General features: G+C 43.4%; 1 protein-coding gene across 1 annotated transcript in view; it reads left to right on the top strand.

The window, feature by feature from the left end:
* TMEFF2 (transmembrane protein with EGF like and two follistatin like domains 2) overlaps positions 1-22,383 on the top strand; it is a 125,445-nt gene that overhangs the window by 50,623 nt on the left and 52,439 nt on the right. Inside the window, exon 5 of the mRNA XM_054277500.1 lies at positions 21,797-21,893. Within this exon, the coding sequence (XP_054133475.1) occupies positions 21,797-21,893 (97 nt within the window). The remainder of the gene's footprint in view (positions 1-21,796; positions 21,894-22,383) is intronic.

Below are 22,383 nucleotides of genomic sequence, written 5' to 3'. Positions count from 1 at the left end.
TTGAGAGCAGGTGACAGGTAGATGAGAATGTGGAAGCTATATTTTGGTTACTGTAATCATCTCACCAGAACAAAGATCCTCAGGCTCAAGGGACAACTCATCACAGGATGAGATCTTTGGTGGGAGTTTTTTGGGTAGCACTTATCTCTTGTATACTAATGGTGGAATTTGCTGTCATGTGATCAAAAGGTGGCATCTTTGTTTCTCTTCTAGCAGAATTTTTCTAGAAGATTCTTCATCTAGTAGCAGAGAGGTTAGCTTTGAAGCTTACAGATCGCTGCATGGTCCTAGGAACAATAATTTCAACACCTAAAATCCCAAATTCAATTAAAGCATGAGGATGGGTGCTAAAGAATCTAGAGATAAGAAAAATGTATTAGCAATAGTCTGAAAGCATTCTCTGCACCCCTCAGCCTTTTCAGTGGAGCAGGGTGCAAAATTGCTATGAATTCAAGTGTACTTAAAAGATTTGAAAAAACAGATCTGCAACAATATAATGATCTGAGTAGACAGCAGAGGTTATGGTTCCCTCCTTCCCATCTAACTCTTTCCCTCCTTCCCATCTAACTCCAAAGTAAGAGGCAAAGTGACATTCAAAATTTGTGGAAGCAATTAAGGAAAAAGCCCTGGTGTCATGAGGCCTGTCCAGGATTTCAGGACTGGTTTATGGGCCAGCTGGACAGTGTAGAAAAACAGGCTCAGCCACAACAGCATGGAAAGGAGGAATATCAAGGAGACTTGGCCTTTTGCAAAGTACACACCAGGGAACGGTGTTCTGAAACACTATATAGGTGCTGGGGAATCCACTGAAATATTATACAGGTGCTGGGAATGCACTGAAACATTATATAGGTGCTGGGGAATCCACTGAAATATTATTCAAGTGCTGGGGAGTGCACTGAAACATTATATAGGTGCTGGGGAATGTCTGCTGGCACTAGAGCAGTTGCAGAAGATAAATAAAAAAGGGAACAGTGTTACCAAAGACTCCCTGGGAATAAATCATTGAGCTCTGATTAAGTCTCAGGGATCTCAAGCCAAAAGAATATGAAGAAGGAATGCAGATAGGCTGCAGGAAATTGAATGTCTCCGAGAATGACCTGTATCATTTTTTCCATTTGTTAATGATACCTTTGATGTGATTTAGAGCTCAGCTAGTTGGACTATTTAGATCCATCCATTTGGATACTGGTAGCAAGAGAGAAGAGTAGCTCACAGAGACAAGGTGTTTATGACCCTGGCAAGGATTTTTGAAGCTGACTATAATGTTTTTCAACTGCTTAATGTCCTCATTGGCTTTGAAAGTGTTCTGAACCAAACACTGGAGAAGCAAGTTTATAGCAGGTGTGCCATTTCACCTTGGCAGTGGTGAAAGACCACAAATTATTTGGGATAGCATTTACTCAGATGCTTAGGTTTGCCACTGTTTTAGAAGCATGAGAAATAACATGATTCAAAGCCAAAGTTATAGTACTGCTTGGAAGTAGGAGTGTATTTCAGCATCAGTGTTTCAATAGGGATTGGTTCAGAGGAGGAAGAACCTATTCTGACCTTTCAGGGAGGCAGAGACAATCAGTACTTACTGAAAGAACAGGGACAATAGACAGGTACCTCTCCCACAGGTATGTGTGACCACAGGCTGAGATGAAGCTTCTGATACTGCATAACTTCTGTTAATCTATTTATATTGTAAATAAAAAGTAGCCATTGAAAGAGCAGTAGTGGTTTAATCCCAACCAGCCAAAATACAGCCCTCTATGAGTCACTGTGCAGAAAATTAACTGTACCTCAGCTAAAATCAGCACAAAATCTTATGCTTCCAGAGGGAATATAGATGATCTGTACATGTTAATATTCAAAGTCCAGTCTAAGTTTGAACTTCTCTTTGCAAATGTATTTTGTAAAGGGCAGGAATAAAATAAGTAAGAAAAAAAATGTAGAAGCTGGTAGAAAAACATAATGGTGTATATGCCACTGAGATTAGCTCAGATGGTCAGAGCATGATGCTAATAACACCAGGGTTGAGGAATTGATCCCTGTATGGGCCATTCACTTAAGAGTTGGACTCAATGATCCTTGTGGGTCCCTTCCAACCCAGAGCATTCTGTGATTCAGTGATTGCATTTTTTTTTTCTTTGTTTCAAATAATGGTAGTTTGGTAGAATAGCTTAATGGATGTTTTTCCTTTGGCCGGATGCAGGTCCAAGAGCAAAATGGAATCCACTTAAGTAGGATATGCATATATGTCTTATAGGTCACATACTGCAGGGAGTATTTTAGTAAACCTGACCACAAGTCTCTAGACACTACTTCTGATAGCTGAGAGTGTCTAATGCACACTGTTCTTGAGGGTAATTACCAGGAAATGCAGAGGGATCAATCATACTTGATGCACTGAGCAATTATATTTATTCCCTGAAAAGTCTTTAATGTTCATGGGATGCAAAGTGTGTGAATTTCATTTTAGCATGGAAATATTGTTAGGAAAACAACAGCATTAATGAATCAGAGAGGCACAGTGAAAGACCATGAAGCTGCTCAGACATTAGGGAGATTATTCCCATAAAATAATCCTATTTTAGATATATGAACTAAGAAAGAAGTGGGAATTTGCAGGTTGGAATGGGGTCTTTGAGAAGAGCCATTCCTTATGTGCAGACCAAAACCATACAGGGGCAGATGTGGTGCTTTTGCCAGTGAGGGCTCTGAGATGGGAAATAGTGAAGCAAGTGAACCCAGATCCAGATAAGGATGTGATGAAGAAGGCTGTGCCTGATTTAAGAGTGATAAATACCAGGTTCTTTGAGATAAGAGAGAACTGTGTTTTGTGCTCTGCTGCAGGGTTTTGGATATGCTGGCGGGCACTCGGAGCTCTTTGCAGGCTTAGCTCCTGGAAGTGCTCCATTGTGTTGGCAGAGCTGGGTCGCCCGCTTTGCAGCCAGCTCAGCCGCCAACTGTCAGGTCACTGGAGGTTTCTGTTCCTCTAAAGCATCTCTCTTGCAGCCAGCACAATGCATGGCTTTGTTTTTCCCACTTGCTTCATTAGCTCTTTGATTAAACTACCTGTGATAGTAACACCGGAAAAGGGAATCTGTGTTTTTGTTAATAAAGTGGTAACTGGGAGCTAGGAGAGCATCTGGTGGGTGCTGGTTGTGTGGTGCGGCTGGGATTCTCTCAGATGGGCTCCTGCTCCCCACCCTGACTTCTTCCAGCCCTCTCCTGACTTCTGCAGCTGTCCATGGCGTGCCACTGATGCTCCCACCAAAGGCTGGAGGGCAGAGGATGAGTTCTGCTCTGCTCAAAAGCAAGGCCATCAGTGAACTTCCTACAACCACGGCTATCTTGGGAAAAAAAGGGCTGCCAGCTCTGGTTTGGACGGCTGGGATTTTCTGGCCTGTCCACATTCTGGGCAGTGATGCAAAAGCCTGTGCTGTCCTCCATGAGTGTTCAGATTCAAAAGAAACCTGGAAGCAGAAATCAAAGCGGGTAATTGTTTCTGGTTTGTTGGACCAGCGTGATCAGAAAGGCGGCACTGCCCGGAGCTGGTGGTGGGCAGTGGGTTTTGCCACCACCTTCTCACAGTGCTGCAGGAACCACAATGCCAGCCCCCATGGAATGGGCAGGGGGAGCCAGCACCAGGGGCTGCCTGTTTGAAATCCCAGAATAAGAGATGTGATGCAGACACCAAGTTTTGTTAAGCTGAAAGAAAGCCTTATCAGATGGTAGGTCTTTTATGTATCACCTCTGTCTGGAAGGCTGCAGCTTGTCGGGTCTGCTGGCATTTCAAGTAGTGATATTTAACCAACTATTTTTCTTCCTTTCTTTCATTTTTGCTCTTTGAAGTGTCTTCCTGAGATTTGTGATGGGGCATCCCTAAGTTACTCCTCCCACTCAGCCAGGCCAGACTTTCTGGGGGAGCTTTTTGCTGCTGATGCAAAAGGATGAGAAAATTCTCAACTCCCATGATGAGAGCTCATAGTAGGATGTCTTCAAAACCTTCAGGTGCTAGGACTTTAGGCAGGCACAGAGCCCATGTGAGTACTCTTAAGGGGTGGGTCATGCCTGGGGTGTAAACCAGTCTATAAACCAGATCACACACACCACATAAAGTCTGAGCCTGTGTTTGCTCTTCACTCTGTCAGTGTATTAACATGATTCCACTTGCACCCAAAATAGGAAAGCAGCTTAAAGAAGGCATTTGGAAAATAAGGCAGGCAAATAATCAGGCTACAGAGAAGAATGTGTCTGGTTTTTTTAAGGTGTATTCACAAGTTAATTCAGGTAGGAAATTATTCTGACAGGTAGAGAGTAAAGTTTACTCCTGTAGGCTATTTGTGCTTTATTTAGGGCTCAAATGAAGCGCAAAAGCTCATGAAAGACAGAAAATTCTTCAACGTGGAAGACAAGCCTGTGGAGGTGAAATGTGGCTAATCCAACACCACTGTGCCCCCAGTGATTTTGAGTGCTGCCTGAGAGCAGTGCAAGGAGCTGGCAACCCCTGTTAATCCAGCCTGTGGCATGCTCAGGGACCAGGGTCAGAAAGCTGATTTCTCCACTACCTCTCTCCACATATAAATGGACTCTTTTAAGCTTTCCTGTGTGTGCTTCAGGGTGCCAGGCTCCCAAGGAGGATAAAACACCCCTTGGAAACACACATGGTTGTTTTCAAAACCATGCACTGCTGTCAGTGGGGTTATGAGCAGCCTGCACTGGGACAGTGCTGGTAGCTGCCAGAGGGTTTTTAATGCGTGGTTTTCCCCTCAAATTAGTAGTTTTCTGTTTTTCCTTTGGCTGAGACATGGATACAAGCTATGCACCTTGCACTTACATTTTAATGTAGAAATGTTATTGCAGAGTCTGAGGTAATTACCTGGTTGTTCCTTTTACTGCATGTAATTACAACAAAATTCTACGGGGATAGTTTATAGCAACTCAGTGTGAAAATAAGATACTTGAAAGCAATGGTTGGGTTAGGTGATGTTTACGTTTCTTTCTCTCTGAACAGGATTTGAAAAGAAATGTACTCACATCTCCCATATGCTAAGTAGCTTTTCCTAAGAAATTTTCATGGTGAGCACACAGGGCTTGGCCCCAACATGTTAGGAGGCAGCTCTGCTCCCCTGAAGTCTGGTGGGCACCCACCTGAGAGGAGCTGAAAGCTGCCCTGCCATCCATGAGCTAGGGGGCACACCCTCCTTCCTCATCGTGCTGTGTGTCTGGGGCCACAGCAGTTCCTGCATTTTCGGCAGGCACATACCAGGTAGAATTTATCCCCAGGGCTTTTCCTGAAGCCAAATTTTCACAGTGTCTTGAGCAAGAACAGCATTGCATCTTCTCTAGCAAATACTTAAATGTGATAACTGAAGATTTTTCCCTAGCACACTGGGCCAGATCCTTTTTTCCTGCCTATCTGTACGTACACATCAAATTGTACTGCTTACATTGCTTGGCTATGCATGGAGAATCTGACTGCCTTACCTGATGCTTAGCTGCCATTTCAGTGGCTAGGCTTCCTTTCTTCTTACCTCTGTGCTCTATCCACTCAACCAGACATAAAGGGTTTAGTGGGATTGTTAGCAGAGGTAATGGAGAGAGTCCCGTTGATTAGAACAGGACCTGAATCAGACCCTTCATTTTTCCTGGCTGTCACATGGGTCACACCTATTGTTCTGGCCTTTCTTTTTTTTCTTTTCTTACATCAGAATTCACTGTGGACATTTTTTCTATCATTATCTAAGAGTTTGTGGAAGGAAAAGTTGCATTTTAAAAAGTGCCTGCCTTGCTGCAATTTATTCTGCTCACTGTTTCCTGATTCTAGCTGTGCCCTCTTGCTCTACCAGGGTTATAGAGGTTGAGTTTCCCCAGCGCTAAGCAGAGAGAAAATCTCAAGGTGATCAGGAACCGTGCATGTAATATTCTTAATTGTTTTGTGCATCATTAAAATGTTCACACATTTCATGTACTTCAGGCTAAAAATTGCCCATTCAGCTTTAACAGGTAATTACAGGAGTGACCAGGCATTCACAGGGCACCCGTGTGCTTTTTGGAGATGACAGATGGATGTGCCTGCACCCAATCCATTGCTTTGGATTTCCTTTCTGGAAGGCTATGTTATCACTGTGCAAATGAGGTGGAATCCTGCCCTGGGCCTGACTGCTCTCCAAGGAAAAGAAGGGGAACAAAAGCACACCCCGTGTGGCCCCCAGCAGCTCCATGGAGTGGGCACCAGAGGAATCACCAGAGTCTACCTTGGCTGTGGAAGGGCTGCTCAGGGCCTGGAAGCAGGAGCAGAGGAGACAGACTTTGTGCTGTGCCTCTGGCAGGTGCTGTGCAGAAAGTGCAGCCCCAGGGACAGGGAACAAAGGTGGCTGTGAGCCCTCTGTGCTGTGCGGCTCTCGTGCGGGCCGCCGAGGCTCCTGACGCACATTCACTGTCAGTTGAATGTTGAGCCCTACTTCTCGTTGGAAGTAGGGCTCTCTGAGGTTCCCAGCTTTCCTGTCCCCAGATTTGGAGCTGGCATTAGGAGCTTCACTGCTTCTGTCACCTCCTGATCTCCGCATCAGGGCGCAGTCACCACAGGTAGCATCATTTTGGCACGAAGGTGGCGAGCTGAGCGCTAACACTGGGAACTCATCACTGACTGTTCTGGGAAATGCATTACCTGTATTTCTGTATTAATGTAGATTTTGCAGTCCATTTAACATTTTTTTTAAGTGTCTTCATTTTAAAGAGGGCTATGCTTTTTCTCTAAAAGGTGTTTTATTATAATGGAACAAAATGTTGGTCAAGTGGAACAGATATATTCATACCACTGTGTCTAAGAAATAAACTTCCCTCCCAAGAGAGGAAGAAGTAGGTAGGCTCCCCTACCTCTTCAGGATCAGTTGAGCTGAAATCTTCACCACAAGGTCTTAGGTGTGACCAAATCCTCCATATTTGCAGGAGTCAGAAACTTTCAGAGATTATGCAAAAATTTATACTGGCCCCATACATGGGCATTCATCACACACCCAAATGAAATGAAGATGCTTTAATTACATTACCAATCATGCCATGATTTCAGTGGGAATTTGTGCAAGTCAGGATTTGAGTAGTGCACAGTGTGGAGCCCAGCCATTCCCTGGCTTGTAGGAAAGGTGTAGTCATAGGCACATAGTTCTGGAAGTAGCTTCAACTGATCATCTCATCCATCCTCCTCAGTCTGATGGGAACAACTATAGTTAGACTGTCCCTTGCTCAGACCTTGCATGGAGCAGTCTCAGAAGCCACCTCTGAGCACACCAGCTTCATTTCAGTGCTGCCTGTTCCAGCCCACGGTAATTATTAGAGGTTGAGGGGACAAAATCTCCTAATATCTAACTTAAATCTCCTTTGCGGTAAATTATGTCAATTATTTCTTGTCTCAGGAATAATGAATGTGGAGAACAGTGGACTATCCTTCTTTTTATAGCAGCCTTTTTTACATTCCTTTTTGTATCAGACGAGCAGTCTTCTTTCAGTCTCCTTTTTTCCAAAGTAAAAAATTTCCATTCCTCTAAGCTCACCACGGAACTGTGTTTTCTAAACCTTGTCATCCTTGCAGCTCTCCCTTGGACCCTGCAAAGGTGGCTGTCCCTTCTTAAATGCTCTGCTGGAGCGTTTCTCTACATGAAACCAGAGCAGCATCAAGCTGAGTGGGATAAGAATGCCTTATAAATGTGTCAAAATGTGGGGGAATAAATAGGCATCAGACTAGCCAAAATATTGATTTATTTTTTTTAAGCTCAGAATAAAACTGGAATTGAAGCTTCTAAATTTCTTCTGCCTTACATATTTTCTCTGCCAGTTGTCCTGTTTTAACCTTTCCTGTCCCCAGGAGGTTTGTACTGGCAACTTCTATTGTATTATAACAATCTGGTCCTGGTTAATCAATGTACAAAGCTCTCAGTCCCTACTCAGCTACATGCCTGTGTTTCCTCCTCTAAATCATTCATGCTTTCTCTGTTTTGGTGTTCAGCCACTCCACTAGTAAAACTTCTGAGAAAATTGCTTGCCCTCTCCATCAAAGGGTAATATCTTGCATGTTCTGCATCTTGTAGGTCTGAGTTTCCCCTAAGTAATTGTTCTTACTCTGCCTTGGATTTCAATTTAAAAAAGCCTTAACCTGATATTTAATCAGCATTGGCAGCAAGAGACCACTCATGGGGTTTTATGTCCTGCGGGTAAATAGCTCGTTCCCTTCATTGTTCGTTAAAAACAAATACAGTTTGCACCCTTTGTCTCTCCCCTTCAAACAAAAACAAAAAACCAAACCAAACTTTACTATATTCCCCACCAGCGAATAATTCATTATTTATTGTTTAACTGCTGTTTCATACTTGGCATAAAAGATGTAAAACAGGTTGGGAGTGCTGGAGGAATAGTTATTAGTGGTGAGGGGGAGCAGCCAGACCCAAGACAGCTGTGGCAGTGCCATTTCTCACCCAGTGGTGCTCGGTGTCATTAGCCATGACAGCAAACCCTCTCAGCTGGCATGGTGAACCCTCACACCATGGAGCTCTTGGAATGGCTCCTCTGTGGCTCTGCACCACGGAGAGACACCATTTCCTGACTCGTTTCTGTTGGGTTGAAATGAGATCCACAGTCTGTGGACACGACCTCTCAAAAGGAGCCCCGTGCTTGATCATCCTCGCCGTATTTAACTGGGGTTTATAGTGTCCACTTGAGTCTACTGACACAGTGGGTGAGAAAATAGAGAATTAATCTTCTATCACATTGCCTTCTGTAGAGAAATTTCCTAATTAAACATAGCAGAAAATTACTTTAAAAGTAGTGGGGGGGGGGGGGGGGCAGAAATCCTTCCTCTATTGTGAGCATGGGCAGTATTAATTGAAAAATTGTAATTTATTCATGCAAATCTTCTAACTGCACTTCATGTCCACGGTGATTTTGCTAACATGGATTTTGCTTTGCCCCTAACAAGGACTTGTGTTTGGAAAATGCAAGAATGTACTATAATTACTGGTTTGCTTCTGGTCGGTTTGCTTCGGCTTTTCTGTTCGTATTTATCGGTGTTTCCAAATTTGAGAAAAATCCCTTGATAATTGCCTCTTCTCTGAGATCTTCTCACTGTGACAGTTGTCACACACACTGAGAATTTTCCATTTTAATATTCCACTCTATTAGCTGCTAAGAGCACAGATAAGATAACGAGAAATGGAAGTCCCTTTTTAAAGCATTTTTTGTTTTAAAATGATAACTTTAAATGTATTACTCTGTTTAGAAAGAAAAATCTGAGTGGATGGCATGATGGGTAATGATATGTAAATGACCATTCATGCATGAAAATCAGGGCCACAGTTGAATGTATTAGGCAATGACTGATATAATCATTATTTTGGATTTTGCATCTGAAGAAGGGGGGGATTGCAGATATCAAGTGAATTACATATTTAAAGAAAACATTAATGTGCATGTAGAATAAAGAATATTTATGACATTTTTGCATTAAGTATTCTAGTGTTATGCTGTTTGAGCTTAAATAAGGTCAATATGCTGGGTTGATGCTTTTTATATTAAGTCTGCCTCTCGCTTTGGCAGATCCTCCCTTTCCGTGTTCATGCAGGACACCATCAGAGTGCCAAGTTTGTAATGTCAACTCTTTTCAGCTCCCTATAATGCATTTATCTACAGAAAGCTGCCTCTTGCTCACATGGGGGAGAGCTCAGGGAAAGCCAGTTGCTCACATTTTTAGAGCAATATTTTAAAGTTTACCATGGCTGTGATGCCTTTGTCTCTCAAGGGTTTTAGAAGCGCTTGCTGCATCAGTGAGATGGTGGAGGAAAGTTGATGCTGCAGGTCTGCTGCAGCTCTGGGGGTTCTTGCCCAGGAGGGGACAGTATAACTCACTCCTTTGCTTCCCAGCCAGGGAAAACAGCTGCTCTGCTTTCATGAGGAGACTGAAATAAGGAGAGGACAGCTTGAGAGGTGCAGGCACACAGTTTGTGGTGGTTGGGAGTGGGGCTGTGGCCCAGCCTCATCCCCAATGGGCACAGCTGTGAGCAGCAGGTGAGCAGCACTGACAGCAATGAGCCATGGAGTGCCCAGGGGCACTGACCAACCACCACAGGGAACAGAGGGCACACAGGTGCCATGCATCAACAATCAGAGGTATTAAAGCTTGGGCTAAAGAACAAGAAGGGCAGATGCTTGCAGCCTTCTGAAGTGAGATGGTGTTGCTCTGTATGGGCTGATGCCTGAAGCCTTCTGAAGAGGTAATGTGTTACCCTGAATGTGGGTGAATGCTTAAAGCCTTCTGAAATGATATGATGCTACTCTGTCCATCATGGCCATCTTGTCTGTGCCATACTCTGTAACAGAGACTGGATGTTTTCCTGTCTCATCTCATTTTGTGCTAAGATCTTTAAAGAAAAAAGAAAATTCTGTTTTGGCATATGAGAGATATAAGCCCCTGTTATACAATATCTACATTAACAGATTCCTTGTATCAAAGGCAGAAAATAGCTATGGTACTAACTAAAATTAATGTACCTCAAGTTTGGAGAACATTATACTGAATGTCCATGATACATTCTCTGTCCCCCTTGGCAGTAGCATATGATCAATTTTGCTACTCTGTCCTTACCTAATTATTGCTGTTGCTAATGAAGGGAAGTAGAGAAAAACATGTCTTAGTAGGTTAATAAGCCATCCAGAAAATTATATTAGCATGATCAATCCTTAATGATTATGGTTTCTCATAATATTAGATCACCTGAAAGGTGTTTTTGGCAGAAATGTGAGGGGCAGTATGTATCATTTTGCAGCCATTCTTCCAGAAGTGCTCAGTTGGTGTTTGGAGAGAAATTCGGTTTAACTTTAGCTCAGGAGTTTTGACTGCTCTCACAAACATTGATTCACTCAGTGGAACTGGATTATTTTATCATGCAAGGGTCTGGAAGGGCAGCAAGTATGGGGGATTTTCTGCTTTCCCTTCTTCCACAAATACTTGTGGGCAGGCAGTGTGCACGTTTTGTGTTGCTTTTCATAAATTTGGGTGAATAATCTGTCAGTCTCAGATCAGTCTGACCACCTTGCAGCTGGCATTTCCCCCCTTCCTTTCTCCATGATGATGCACCTTCATGGGCAATCTGGTATCTGGATCTAGCATCTGTCAGGATTTCTGTAATTTCTGTGAGGTTTTTGTCATTGTTTTTTCTTTAAGTGGCTGGGTAGCCACCACTGCAGCTTACTCAGGCATGTTTGTTCCAAGGAAAGCATTTCTCTTAGAGCATGTCCAAAGAATTAAAGCAAATAGCAGAGGGTAACGATCCTCAAACATCAGACTCATCAGACTCCTTTTTTTATTTTATTTATTTAAAGATTTCCCCCAAATTAAACTGAATCACAATCCTCCCTTTTAATTTGTTAATTACACTTCTGCAATGGTAATGCAATCAGTGAATATAGCTAAAGTGTTTGTGTGTGCGAATCAGTATTAATGAGAAAGAGCATATTTGCAAAGTGTGATATGTATCAGCTGTTTGCCTTGTGTCTGTCTGCTGGGGTAAGGCTGCTCTCAACTGGACCCAGCTCAGCCAAGGAGGCTCAGCTGCAGGAAGAAAAAGGGAACAGTCCCTTCCAGGTCATTCATTCCCTATCCTTATATCCCTTTTACACTTCCCATACTCAGGGAATGCAGGGGCAGGGTGCACTGCTGTTTGGGACAGGGGAGTGCCCCCATTTTGGGCAGCAGAGCTCCTGGAGAGCTCAAGCTCAGCAGCTGTGGTCCCCTGGCCAAAGCAGCAAGCCAGGGCTTTTGCAGCCTGCGTGCCCCAAGTGACTTCACAGGTGACAGAACCCTGAGCGAGCTCATAAAGGTTAATCACAACTAAGTGAGAATGAAATCTGGCATTTTCCTGCTGGGCTTCCAATTTTCTGTATATGCAGTGTATTGAAGCTAAGTGAGATTAAATGTTTAAACCTTTTGTGCCGTGTGGCTCCCTCTATATCATAAACACGTCTGTAAAATTATACTCAGAAGGGCAGCATTGTTCTGGTGTAAATGGATTCAAATCCACACTTTTCTCCTGCTTCAGACTCAAGGCTGAGTTTGAAGTGTCACACTCAGCCTGTTTGTCCTGTTAGTGGAGGTCTGGGAGGCTTTTCTGCCAGTCACGTAAATTTTGGGTGACAGCACAAAATTAGATCCCCTGTTTATTCACAGACCTGGTTCATGGAGGCTCCTGCTTCTAAATCCTGGCCACCCTTGCAGGAGTGGCTGTGCTACTCATTCAAGAGCTTCTTGCCTTTCTGGCAAGGCTATCAGCAGTGCTGCTGGTGTTTCTCAGGGATTTTGTGCTGGACACAACTATTCCACTGCATAAACCATAAATCAAGGAGTGCTTTAAGTACTCATGCACTGCTTCAACCTGCCCACTAATAATGGGAATAAAAGGGGGAAAATGGCTTGATTGGCTTTTTTTTCCAATTTGTCCTGAAAGATTGTCTTCCTACCAAATATTTTCATGCAATTAACTGATGCCATATGTTTTCATGTTTGTTGAAGAGTAGGGTTATGTAAAAGATATGATCTATGTTGCATAAATATTGTACCCCCTCCAGCAAGACTTGGAGGGTTTGCAGCTGCCCTTGTCTCAGCTTCTGGCACGTTCTTTAGGTGCCAGCACTGCTGTGCACCCCCAGCTGCAGCAGAGACCCGAGGACTCCCTACCTACATCACTGGAAAGGCAGAAATACCTTCACATGTGTCAGGAGGGATGTCTTAACAACTAGCTCTGAGATGCATTTTGGCTTTGGTTTTGTTTTTAGAGGGAGTTCTCACAGGGAAAGGAGCAACCTCAGGGATGAGCCCTGGTTGTACAGTTTAGAGGCTGAGATCAGGGTGTGCTACTGCAGAAGTATTAAATTCTGGGGCAGGAGCTGTGAAGGGGGATTGGGGATCCACTGAGCTGATGGAGGAGGAGGCAGCTCAGGAGCCATCTCAACACTCCCAGTGATGGGGTGACAGCCTGGCTGAACATGGGCTGTGACTGTCAGTTCTGGCACCCCGCTGAATATCCCACCACTAGAAATGAGCTTGGCATGCAAGCTTGGTGCTCCTGAGCCCCAAGGCAGCTCCAGCTCTCTGTTACATGTGTGTAACCTGCATTAACACCACAGAAATCAAGAGAAAGGAGTATTATGTGGAAGAAAAGTGGAGAGGGGGAAGAAAACTCTTCCTCTTGTTGCATCATTTTTATAGTGGATCCACTTTACACACTGCTGGTTATGTAAATGGGACATCAACTAAATTGGACTTTCACTTGCTCTGGCACTCCCTTCCATTGCCAGAGTGATTTTACAGCAGCTTTAGTCTAAATTAAAACCAGGAGCAGTGTCTGCCATCCATGTTTTAGGATTTAAAACCAGTCATTTCCCAAGATAATTGTGGTGCAGTCTAGACCAGAAGCAGCTTCCCAAAAATTGGTTAATACCCAGATTTGGGTTTCTTCACTGGCTTAAATGGAGTGGAATATTATCTCCTCTATAGTCTGCCTAAAAGATAGATTTGATGTCTGCAAGCAAAGACATGAAATTGCTATAGGCTTCCACTCTTATAGCCTGCCACCTATTTGATTTATGTGATAAGTGATCTCAGATGACCCTCCAAGGCACTGAACCATTAGAGAGTTATGTTGCACAGTGATAAGAAATCTTCAGAGATACCTAAATCTTCTTTTACCACTGGGAGTTTCATCTGTTCTGGAATAAAGAACATTTTTATGTATGATGTTGCTATCTTGCTAGCCATACTAATATTCAAAAGGATACACAGACTTAAATCAATGGCAAAGTGACAAAGATCTTAAAACTGAAGTAGTCACCAAGTGGATGCCAGACAGCTCTTTCAGGTTTTATCTTTGTTCCTTTCATTCTGTTTCTTGAAAGATGAGTAGCTGTAAGGGTTCACATTTAAGATTTCTGTTAATCTTTCCACCAGGTAGGAAGCTGGCAAAAGCACCCTTTCACTGTGGAAAGCCCTGGAAAGTCACATCACCCGTTTGGGACTGGCTTATTTTAGGCTTTGTGAAAGCATGGCTTTGGATATTTTATTTTTTTTCACTGAATTACTGTAAATTTGGTGATAGGAGTTTCTCTCTGCCTAGAATGAATGAAAATGCTCAGAACCTCAGGTGGGATGTGAGTTCGTGGCAGAGGTCAGGGAAAGCACAGATGGGTAATTTCTGTGGTTTATATCCAACTGTAACATCTTTTCCTACAGAAGAAGGCAGCGCTGCCTCGTATTCCTCTAACTGAGCCCACACCTCATGCAGTATTTCTTCACAGAATTTGTAGGTTCTGTTGTTCCAGCATGTATGGAGTCCATACATTCCATCTATAGAGTTTCTGACACACAGGACCAGCCAGCCAGAAGCAGCTCGCACGTGACTGTGCTTCGGGGTAGCCTGTGATGGCCATTTTCTGACAAATAAGAAAAGCGTTAAGACATTGGGCACTTTGCTGGGCTGCAGCTCCCTACCCACCTTGACACAGTGCTGAGGTTAATGATCTGTGTGGCCAGGCAAGTCAGCCTGAGGGAGGAATCACACATCATCTTTTTTTATTTCTCCTTGATCCTGAAAAATCTTCTGGTCCTTGCAATTTGGGCTACAGTAATTTTCTTCCAGGCTCTTTAATAATTGCCTTGATTGGTGACCCGTGGCATTGCATCCTCTGAGCTGTGGCCATGTCCACTTGGTTATTTTGTTCATCCTGTTGTGCATATTGAAATACACGAAAGCAGGGACTGGTGCCACCAAAGCTTTGGCAGTATTGTAGGCATGTTTTTCCAAAAAGATGTATCTATTTCTTGAAAACTCTCATCCAAGGAAGTGAGGCTTCTCTTTAAATTAATGCAAGGCAGAGATGAATAGTCCCCATGTGCTATTTTGGCTTTTTACTCAAAGCTGTTTATGAGGGGAAGCTCTTGGCCAAGTTAAATGAGCCTACTCTTCCTCATGCTGGCAAATACTGTCAGTGCTGGTCATTGTACACCTTCATAAAGGTGCTGGCACCCAAATCTGCAGTGCTGGCAGCCCACAGACACCAGGCAAACATCAAATTTTGTAGGGGGACCACACAATGGTGCAATAAGCACAGCTGTTTCCTGTCAGCGTTCAGAAAGCTTACAATAGGGTTTTATTCAGTGAGCCATTCCTTTTGTAACACCATTAGAGTTATTTGCTAGAAGAAACTGGCCTCGACTAATTGCTTTTAATTTTTTATCAAATGCACTGTGGGAGCTGCAGGAATATGCATGAGACAGCAACAAGCAAGTGGTGTTTGTTTAGAATAAATGCACTCTGAGTGAGAATGGAGTGCATTCCCTCCTGGCCACGGTTGTCGAAGTGCAGACAAGTCCCTGCAGAGGTCTGTGGAGGGTCATGGCCTGGCTTCACACAGGGATGCTGCAGGAGCACCTGCTGGAAGGAGAGAGCTGCAGGCAGGCAGGTGCAGAGAAGCAGCACTGATCCTGGGAAACCATTCCCATCCCAGCCACTTTCAGCCACAATAAGCAAGCTTTAGAGAGTGGGAATGCTGCCAGGGGAGACCCTGGAGCCCCCAGGGCTCCTGAGGTTCCAGAGATGTTGAGCTGGGCAGAGCAAGGGGCCAGCTGGGCTTACAGAGCTGCTCCAGGTGTTTGGGAAAATGCTGCTGGAAAAATGGGGGTGGTGGGAAAAGGAAAGAAGACCCAAGAGAACTAGAAGGCATGCCAGGAAGGAAGACAGGAGGTAAAAAGTAAAGAGAGAGCAGCAGCGTTTTGTAGTAGTGGGAAACAATTTTTGTATTTTTTATTCCCCAAACTCGGGGCATTCCTAGACAGTTTTCTTGCACTATGAGATTCCATATCCAGGGCAGAAACACAGCCTTCACCCACAAGGGGTGGCTGTGCCCAGCACAGGGCTGTGCATAGGGGTGAGCTGCTCCAGAAGTGCTACTTTCCTGACATCAACTCAGCATTGCACTGAAAAATCATGAATCAGCCCTGCAAAAGCAGTTTTTAAAAATTATAAACATGAGAGGTCCTGGTGTTATACTCACAAGCATTTTCTCCACTGCTCTAAAGCTTAGGCATACCTTTCAAAACAAATATATACATGGAAGCTGAGATCCTTATATGTTCAGATAATCCACTGGTTATGATTTTTAAGAAAAAAAAAACATAAGCTGAGAATCACAAGAGCTGAAAAACACTGCAAATTGAGTCTGACTGGCATCAAAGCAGTGCCAGGCTCTATCTGCATGGTCTTTAGCAATAAGATAAGAGCACATTTTATCAGCAATCTGAGCTGGCTGGGTGCATCTCGTTCCCCTCAAAAACCCTGCTAGGTATTTACATCATTCTAAAGTCCTCCCATTAACCTTTTCCAGCACTTGGCTGAGAATGGCAAGGCAGAGGTATCCAAGGATGGGACCTGAGGCAGGATAAACGCTGAGGAAGGGGGTCTGATTCCCCAGGCAGCCAACTCAGGTATGGCACAGCCCCAGTGCTGTTTAAATCACCTGCCCATACAGCAGAGAGGGAGTTTCAAGGACTCACCTGTGGTGCTATGAAGGAGCCATCAAAGGCATGCTGGTGTGAAGGAGAATATTTCATTTCAATATTAAGAAGTTCTGTGTTGGGTCCTGAGCTGGGCACAGGCACCGTTTTCCCCTGCAATAAGTGATTTCCCCAGAGTGTTTATGGGTGTGAGAGAAGGCAAATTTGTATTTATTGAGATGGAGCCAGCTGGCAGGAGTAAAGCAGGGCAAGGCACGTCAGAGTTTGAATTTATTACCAATCCTGTAGGCCATTTTCCTTTCATTGTGACGGTAATGCCGTTCTGAGCCTCTGCCAGACTTTGAGGGCAGAGCCATTGGCGAGTTGACCCCCTGCTTTGCACCCTTCATTTTTCTCGCTTTGCAGGTTTTGACTGAGCTAATGCTTTCAGGAAAAAAGGCTTATTGATTAGAGTGAAGTCGCCTGCAGCATCTGAGCTTTTATTGGTGCAGTTTGTGAGGTGCTGTTAGCTGTCTGGTAGTGCTTGTTCTCACACATTTAGTAAATTCTTGCTGGCTTCTCTGCCCTCCTTGCTTAGACCTTTCTCACTTTATCCACTCACCTTCTCACCTGCCCAGAGCACTCCTGTTAGGACTGAAGCCTGTGGCAAGATCATTCAGCTGGTCTGAAGATCATCCTCCTCCACTACATTTTAATTTGCACATTGTCTTTCATTCTGCAATACAGAAATGGCCACTAACTTTCATCCCCACGTGATCTGTGTTTTTACCTAGATTTTATAGCTGAAAACAAGCATGTATCCTGTTAGGACAAGCTAGAGCAAGCCTTTTTTTGAAGTTTTTCTTTCAACAATAGCAAAGATATCCCACTATGAGGAGTCAAGTCAGAATCAGGGGTTGTGATAAGCACGTGTCTGATCACATCGATCAAAGGAAGACTACATCAGAGTAGTCATAATTCATAATTCATTATAGTCATATTTTGTATATTCAAGCATGTGGTGATGTTTTATATTGTTTCTTTGTTGTGTTCTCCTGTGTAGTTGAAACATATTGAACAAGGGTTGTTGTAATAGTCCTAAAAAGCCACGTGAAGCCTGAGCTGAGGCTTTCTTGAGTTTGCCCTACTACCTTCAGAGTCGTGTTAGCAAAGAGAGGTTCAAAGATCTGTGTGTAGCCAGTGTTGCCACCTGATTGTCTTTCACTCCCATGGCTCCCCAGCTACTCTTCCCACACCCCTTTACTGCTCACATGGTCTGTGGGGCAAGGTACCCCCTGCATGTCCCCTGTGGCACTTTGTGTACCAGACCGAGGTGCTGTGCATGCTCCTCACCATCCCACTGGAGCTGCTTTTCTGGAAATTGGCAGGAATTCATTGCCATCCTGGCTTTGCCACTCATCAAGCACCTTGGGAAGACACTGAGCAAAGGTTATTCAGCAGCTCAAGCACAGAGATTTTGATGTCTATGTTTTAAAGCCTCTAAACCACCGATCCAGCTCCTAATAGAACATGAGTCTGGGAAGCTGTGTGGCTAAAGTCCTAGCATGATTTTTTTGGCGTTGTAGCTGCAGCCATTTTGTAGGTCTGTACCTACAGAAGACTTTATTCAAAGAGATTGAATGTAAAGAGAAATTAGAGGTGGCTACAGTGGCAGTGGGCGTTTTTGGGGCTTTTAGTTTTCTCCTGATGTTACAGGAAATAAGCACAGGGTCAAACCAATCTACTGATGATACTTTCAATCTGTTTTTTTTCAGCTAGGGAGACAGAGTAAAATGCCTCAGAAATGGTTTCTTTCTTGTGGGACCTGCAAACAATACAGACATTCTTGAAATCACAGCTATCTCATCAGAGCGCTGTGAGAAAGCCAGAGAAGGACCAAATGATTAAAACAGGAGCTGTTGTGGTTCCCACAGTCCATTGCCTCTGTAAATTGTGTGTAGTGCCTTCACAGCTGAGAATTTATATTGCTTAGGAGATTGACATAGTCTCTGAAGTGACTTTCAAGTAATGTTAGTGACCTTCTAACCCTTGTTAGCACATTTCTTTGGACTCTGAGTTGATAATCTTGCTTGAAATTTCTCACTTCTGTGAGCAATAAGTGGTGGGCTTCAGTGATTAGCCTCCCTAATAGGAGGCTACTATGGAACCCTGCTATGTTCCTGTAGGGCCTTGGTGTTAAAACCTCAATAGTTGCTAATATGGAAACTACCTAACATGCATGAGAAGAAGACTCATTCTCTGTTTTAGAAGAGGAATCCAGAAACTAGATTATTTTTTGCTAACAATTTTTTCCAGTTGGGTTAGAAAAGAAGTGCAAATCAGCAAGTGCAGTGAAGGGAAAAAAAGAAAAAAGAGTCACCTTAGAAAATAAGCATCCACTAGTCCTCAAGCTAGAAAGCAGCAGGAAATATTGGGAAAATAACTCGTTGTAAGATGTCTGATTTATCAAAGCAGTTATCTGCACAGCATGGAGAAAACAAGCCCTGTGTGTGTCAGCTCTGGGTGCGGGTGCATATGCCAGTGGGTATGTTTGTGTAGGGAGAGAAAACACACCTATAAGGAATGTAAAGAATAATGTTATCTGTATTACTGACAACAGAAAGAGCATAAACAGGAGATAAACAGCTGTCTTTTTTAGTAAGGACTGCTGCACATTTGCACATTTAATGACAACATGCACATTGACGGTGGAAAGCTGGTCACAGGGCTCCTTCGGAAAAATACGAAGGAGTGACTTATTATTTTCAAATACAAATTCAGAACTGCAATGTGCCGTAGAGTGGGTGATCTTCTCCAAATCAGTTACTGCTCTTCAACCTGCTCAGTCTTTCAAATGCCTTTTTTAATGGTTTAAGTAGCTATTTCACTTACTCTGTGATGCAGAGCTGTGTGAGGTCCCCAGCCAAGCGCCACGCACTGGGCAGTGATGAATGGAAACATTGCAGGGAGGAAGAGAGCAGGGCATATGTTTTAAATTAAAAGGAAATGCAAGGGAAGTGATTTGCAGAATAACAAAATAAAGAAATTAAAGCTCCATTCCATAAAGTATATATTCTCACCCTCCTGAACTGGAGCACTTGTCATGTTTCTGATAGGTGAGGAATGCTTGGCTGTTGTAAGAAGACGTCTGCCCATAGGTGCCATAGTCACTCATTACATATCCTGCCTAATATCTTAACCACTGGAAATCCCCTGCCTGGGTTGGCTGTCAGAGTTATCTCCTCAGTAAAAGAGATTTCTTTATTTAAAATGTAAATGAAACATTGCAGGCGTGGATGCAGCTGCAGGGAAGTGGGCAGGATCTCACATGAGCCTCGTGATGCTGTGGGGCCAGAATCACACGGGCAGCACGTGGAGATGTAATGGTGTGAGGATGTGGCACCTGGACTCCTTGTCCACCCTTATGCCTTGGCTTTTATAACATGTGAGCCTCCAGAGTTTACCAGTCATTTAAGGAAACAGAAAAAACACAGCTCAGCCCTTCGCTGTAAAGCCTGGCAACACAGTAGAACAAAAATCCAGAGTGTGTTTTTCCTGGTTTCCCCTTTGTTTTTTCATACATGAATTTTATGGATATAAAGGTGAGCAAATTTGTACAAATAGAGCAAAGCTACCTTTTTTTTTTTTCCTCCTTTCGGGATAATCAGAATGCTTTTCATAGGTGAATTTTTTTCAGTTTAATATAGTCTAACTTCAAGCATGACTGATAGAAAATTAATGCAGCATAGTCCATACCTAAAAATACCAGCACTTCCTTTGACTATATTAAGGCTCAGGAAAAAAGCATTTTAGATAAGATCTACCTTTGGTATTTCTGTGATTTCTATCACTGTAATATCTAAGCTTATCACAATATTTTAATATGCTTGTTTCCACATTCTCTGTTGGGAGGAAATGATATTATTCCTGTTATCACATAGTGGGAAGCATGGCAGAGGTTATATAACTTGTCCAGGATAGGGAAGCAAATTTATTGAAAAACAGGCATTGGAGTCACCCTTGCTCTTCTAGGGGCAAAAGCCCTCTCTCCTCAAACAGCTTTCAGAAAGCCTGGGATTCTCATCCTTTTTTGAGTAAATATCAAAAGCAGCTTATTCACAGTCAGAGCCCCCTGACACAGAAGCCTCTGGGAACAACCAGGATGCACATCAGGCAGATGATTTGTCCAGTGGGTGTCACTGGGGCTACCAACACACTGCAGCTTTGGTGGGTTGCACCCAGGTGTGCAGAAGGCTGCACCACGGTGCTGGCTCCAAATGCACGAGAGGTGACACTGCAGAGGTGCAGATAACAACATCAGTGTGAGCAGAGCTGATTGATGTTTAAAGTCTGCCTTGGTTTAATAACTCTGCAGCTGGCAGAAGGATATCACTGGGTACAGTGCCTTGCTGGAGTGTGGCATCTTTCAAAAGGTACCAAAGGGTGTTTACACACTTCAGTAGAAACATGGATAATGTTTCTTTTGGATCTTTTAACAAACCCTCTTCTTGATGCCTACCTTAGTGGTCTCTTTCTGTTTTTCAGTACTCAGCCATCAGTATTTTTTTTTTTTGCAGTCCTCTTACACCCAAATTTTGATTTTTCCCTTTAGTCCCTTCTTGTTTTTGGCTTACAGGGCAGGTACAAACCTTACACAATTGCAGACATCAGCATTGACTTTCCCCCTGGTTTCAAATTTAACCTATGCTGGAGATTGTCCTCTCCTCTGGACAGCACTAAATTTTCCCTGCCAGAGATAACTAGTCCTTGGGGCTCATAGCTGTGCTTCTGCAGAGAAAAATGTTTTGCCTTTGGAGTGGACTAGATTGCACCACAAGGCAGGTAATTTCAAAACATTTTCAAGGAAAGCATCCCCTTGGGGCCACCTCAAGGCCTTCATGGGTAAAGGACACGAGGCAGCATGTGATGCCATCAATGCCCCTCCATTATTTTCCCAGGGAACAAAGCAGCAAGGCTCAGTGGGGACACGACCTTCCTGGGCTGCAGCTTGAAGGGGTCATTGATTAAGGGGGGAGGGAAAAGGAAGGGTTTTTCTCTGGTTTTCCTTTTAAGTGTGTAATTGAGGGGATTTGTCACAGGCCAGCATGGAAATCTCTGTGTTGTTGGCCCGCTCAGGAGCGCTGTTGGCCGGCCATCGGCTTTGTGAGCAGCGCATTAAGCTGATGCACTGAATAGATTTTTCTAGAGAGAGAGAAGTGCTTTGCTACAGTGCTGTCTTTCCTAATGTATATTCTTCTGCTTTCCATCCAACAGTCAATGAAGGCTCAGGTGAAACCAATCAAAAAGAGACATCGACCTGTGACATTTGCCAGTTTGGGGCAGAGTGCGATGAAGATGCAGAGGATGTTTGGTACAGTAATTTGCTCTACTCTTCTATTTTAATGAATGTTGTATTATTTAAAGGTACTGTGGTTTGGAAAGCATTACAAATGTTAGATACTCTGTTTTCTGCACACAGAGATTCATCTCAAAGTGACTAAGGTGGTTATCACTCTGAAAAAATGTATTTTGGAACATGCACGATTTAGACCAAGTTTAGAAACACAGTTATCCATTTTGTTTCCATTATAACTTATGTTATTCCATCTGGGGTTTTATAGCTTCATACTTCAGTAAAAAATAGAATTGGGAAAAATAATTGACCTAAAGCTTTTCCAGTTAAAAAGTATCATTAGTATTATCATCATGTTAATTCATGTGTGGCATTAGAAAGGCTGGGGAATCTGTCTCGCTTTTTCCTATTTTGTTGGAGTTGACAACCTTGCCCTCAATTGCTTGAAAAAATGAGAGTGTACATTTAGATGTTTTCTCAATGTAAATGGTTTTAATTTTTATTTTTT

The sequence above is a fragment of the Melozone crissalis genome, unplaced genomic scaffold, assembly GCF_028551555.1.
Source record: "Melozone crissalis strain CALT ecotype California unplaced genomic scaffold, PUWL_Pcris_2 ptg000023l_1, whole genome shotgun sequence".
NCBI classification, from domain to species: Eukaryota; Metazoa; Chordata; class Aves; order Passeriformes; family Passerellidae; genus Melozone; species Melozone crissalis.
The sequence above is the reverse complement of the archived record's forward strand: the minus strand, read 5'-3'. Positions and strand labels throughout refer to the sequence as shown.